Here is a 3,816-nt window from a genome sequence, read left to right on the forward strand (position 1 = left end):
TTACTGTCCTGCACTCCCCTTCCCCAGCACCTTCTTTATGGCCTCTTTAACATCTTTGTTTCTTAGAGTATAGATCAAAGGATTAACACTGGGAGTGACAATTGTATAGAAAAGAGTAAGAAATTTTCCCTGGTCTTGGGAATATGTGTTTGCTGGTTGTAGGTACATGTATATGATTGTACCATAGAAGAGAGAGACAACCATTAGGTGGGAGCTACAGGTGCTGAAGGCTTTCTTTCGCCCAGTAGCTGACTTGATCTGAAACACTGCTTGTGCAATGTATCCATAAGAGATGAGGATGAAGATGAGTGGTGCCAGGATGATAAAGATTGCCAAGGCAAAGGCCAGTGCCTCAAGAGTCATAGTGTCTACACAGGCCATGCTTATTAGTGCTGGCATCTCACATAGAAAATGATCTACCCTCCTGTGCCCACAGCGAGGTAGCATCAATGTCTGGGGTGCCATTATAAGAGAATTGCCGAAGCCACTCAACCATGCCACCAAAGCCAGCTGCCTACAGAGGTGTGGGTGCATGATGATGGTGTAGTGCAGGGGTTTGCAGATGGCAGCATAGCGGTCATATGCCATGACAGCTAGGAGGACACACTCTACCCCTCCCAGGGCTAAGACAAAGTATAGCTGAATGGCACAACCCACATAGCTGATGGTCTTATCTGGGCCCCAAAGGTTGTAGAGCATCTGAGGGATGGAGCCTGTGGTGAAACACATGTCCAGGAATGAGAGATTGGCCAAAAAGAAATACATTGGTGTGTGTAGCCGGGAATCCAGAGCCGAAAGCAACATGATGGTCATGTTGCCGAGAAGAGTCAACAGATAAAAGATGAAGACAACTACAAAGAGGATCAACCCCAGGTGGGGACGGTCAGAGAAGCCCACCAGGATGAAGCCTTCAAAAGAACTTATATTTTCCTTTTCCATCACCTGTGACCACATATTACCTGTTGGGAGAAAGATAAAAGCACAAATATACTACCTTGAAGTGGAATGACTATAAAATGGTAGAATGGAAACTTCCTTAAAAATGCTGGATCCTTTACCAAAAATTTCAGTAGGTTATGATTAAATAATTATTTGGTCTGAAAAGCACAACATTTGGAGTTTTTCAAGATCCTGGTTAGATTATTTATCAATATTTCACTTTTTAATCTAGAAAGATATAAATAAATTATTTTCAGAAGGTGATTATTTTGCAAGGGAATAAACAATAAAAAATTTCCACTTTTTTTTCAAAAATGGGGAAGTACCAAATTGTCCTAGCTATCTTTAACCTTTGGGTAAGAAAAGGGCATTGAACTTCTGAATCAGAGAACCAGACTTGCTGTTAAGTGAAATCTCATTATAAATACTGTCTCATTAATACTGGAAAGCCTCAAGTCATAGCCAAATTCAATAGAGCAAAATTTTAAGAAGAAGATTATCTCATTATTATTTACATCTATACTTCTGATTCATTTTATTTACTGGAACATGACCTAACTATGCATGTGTCAGACAAGATACTAATGAATAACTCATATCATTATCTCCATATCCCCTCTACCCTTCCCACCCTAATCCTCTACAATAAAATTATGTTTTATAACACCAAGGTGTATTGGTGGTTTGGCTGGCATTTTATGTTGGGAATGCTGTCCCATAAAGATGAAAAAGACAGAAATAAAACAATTTCCAGAATCAATCCCAGTGGAATGAACATTTAGCATTCATTCAATAGCCTTTCCCTGCCTCTTAATCACATCTTTTTCTTACTAAAAAAATTCCACTTTTAGGAATCCCACATTGATTATTTTCTTTATCTGTCCTGGTCTCATAGAACTACAATATGTTGTATATTCTATGATTCTTTCACTCTCAATTATTTTGTGGTGGTTTTCTATCTTAGAATGCGTGTACTATGTAATGTAAATTAACCAAAACCAGAGTTCTATTTACTGATATTTTTTAATCTTCTCCTAAGCAGTTAGTAAAAAAGAAGTATGGTTATGACTTTTATTTAAAGGGAATATATGAGTTTGGGGACTGTATCTCAGTGGTAGAGTACTTGCCTAACATTTGCAAGGGCCTACAAAGTATGGCCCAGCCAAAAAAAATGCATTGTATTTCTTGGGTCCATTGAGGCACAAAATAAGGTTCAAATCCACTGCTCTAAAAATACTTTGCTATAATTAAACCATGTTGTAGTATGTGTTTACAACAATAGCTGTAAGATTTTGTGCATTAAAATAAGACACTTATTGGAAATTAAGGAATTATTAAGGTCATCACTTCAGAGGTTGTGACTAACTTCTACAGTGGTGATGGATGTAATGTGATAATATCTAGATAGATAGACAAAGTTTGATTTGATAGCTGAGGGCTAGTACTTATAATCAAACCAGCACTGGCAGTGAGGGCTTTACCTCCATCTCTTGTAAAATAGAAATTTAGAAAAATGACATTCTGTAATGGTTAAGAAAGAGCACAAGTAAATGGGAGGGTATATACTAAACTGATGGTAGTGTCCTCTGAAGAAGGAACTGGATCAAAGGCTGTGACTTACAATATTTCATTTCTTTAAAAATACCTGTTACTCCAAAGGCACCTGCACACCCATGTTTATTGCAGCGCTATTCACAATAGCCAAGTTATGGAAACAGCCAAGATGCCCCACTACTGATGAATGGATCAAGAAAATGTGGTATTTATACACAATGGAATTTTACTCAGCCATGAAGAAGAATGACATCTTATCATTTGCAAGTAAATAGATGGAACTGGAGAACATCATTCTGAGCGAGATTAGCCAGACTCAGAAGGCCAAAAATTGTATATTCTCCCTCATATGTGGACTTTAGATCTAGGGCATATACAGCAATGTTGGTGGACTTAGGTTACATGACAAAGGAAGAACACATACAGGAGGTATTGGGTTAGATAGAAAACCCAAAACATGATAGTATTTGATGTCCCCACTCCAGAGGAACTAATACAGAAACCTTAAAGTGACAGAGGTCAACATGAAAAGGGGATCAGGAATCAGTGTAAAGATCAGTTAGAGATGAATCAACTTGGGTTGTAACACATTTGTACATGAAAGCAATGCTAGGAATCTCTTTGTATAGCTGCCCTTATCTCAACTAGCAAAAACACTATGTCTTTCTTATTATTGCTTATTTCTATTCTTCAACGGAACTGGAGAAAAGCACAGAACAGGTTCTACCTGGAAGTGAGGGGGAGAGGGGAGAGGAAGGGAGGCAGAAGGGAAAAATGACCCAAACAATGTATGCACATGTGAATAAATGAATAATTTTAAAAAAAAGAATGACAGAGAATAAAAATAAGGCTGAGTCCTGCTATTAGGCAGCCTAGAATCAGTTTGTGCCAGATTGTCCCCACTCTGAGAAAGCAATGAGCATAGTCATATCATGACATACAACCGTGAAGATAGCTGAAAGACATGTTTGCTCTGTGTTGACATGTAAATTACATCTATTCTGACTGTTCTTAACTTTTCTAAGTGTAATAAGCATATGGAACATGTTGATGATAAAAGCAAAAATATAAATAAAACAATAAAGTATATTACTATGGATACAACTATGGCAGGAACTCTGACCTAAGCAAAAATAAAATTATTTTAAAAAATAAAAAAAAATAGCTGGAAGTAAGTATGATCATAAAGCAATAGCTATTAATTCTGAATGGTAGAGTATGTCCATTTTCCTTTGTAAGTTTCTATATGCTTTAAATACCTCAAAATGTAAAATAAAAAATAAAATTATGACTTACAAGTCCTTTAAATATTAATGTGACTAA

General features: G+C 36.9%; 1 protein-coding gene across 1 annotated transcript; it reads right to left on the bottom strand.

Moving 5' to 3' along the window:
• LOC109674064 (putative olfactory receptor 2W6) lies at positions 1–954 on the bottom strand. The gene has a single exon (XM_020151174.2). The coding sequence runs from the start codon at positions 952–954 to the stop codon at positions 1–3; it is 954 nt and encodes a 317-aa protein (XP_020006763.2).
• Positions 955–3,816: the final 2,862 nt, after the last annotated feature.

This window comes from Castor canadensis, chromosome 8, assembly GCF_047511655.1.
Source record: "Castor canadensis chromosome 8, mCasCan1.hap1v2, whole genome shotgun sequence".
Classification (NCBI taxonomy): domain Eukaryota; kingdom Metazoa; phylum Chordata; class Mammalia; order Rodentia; family Castoridae; genus Castor; species Castor canadensis.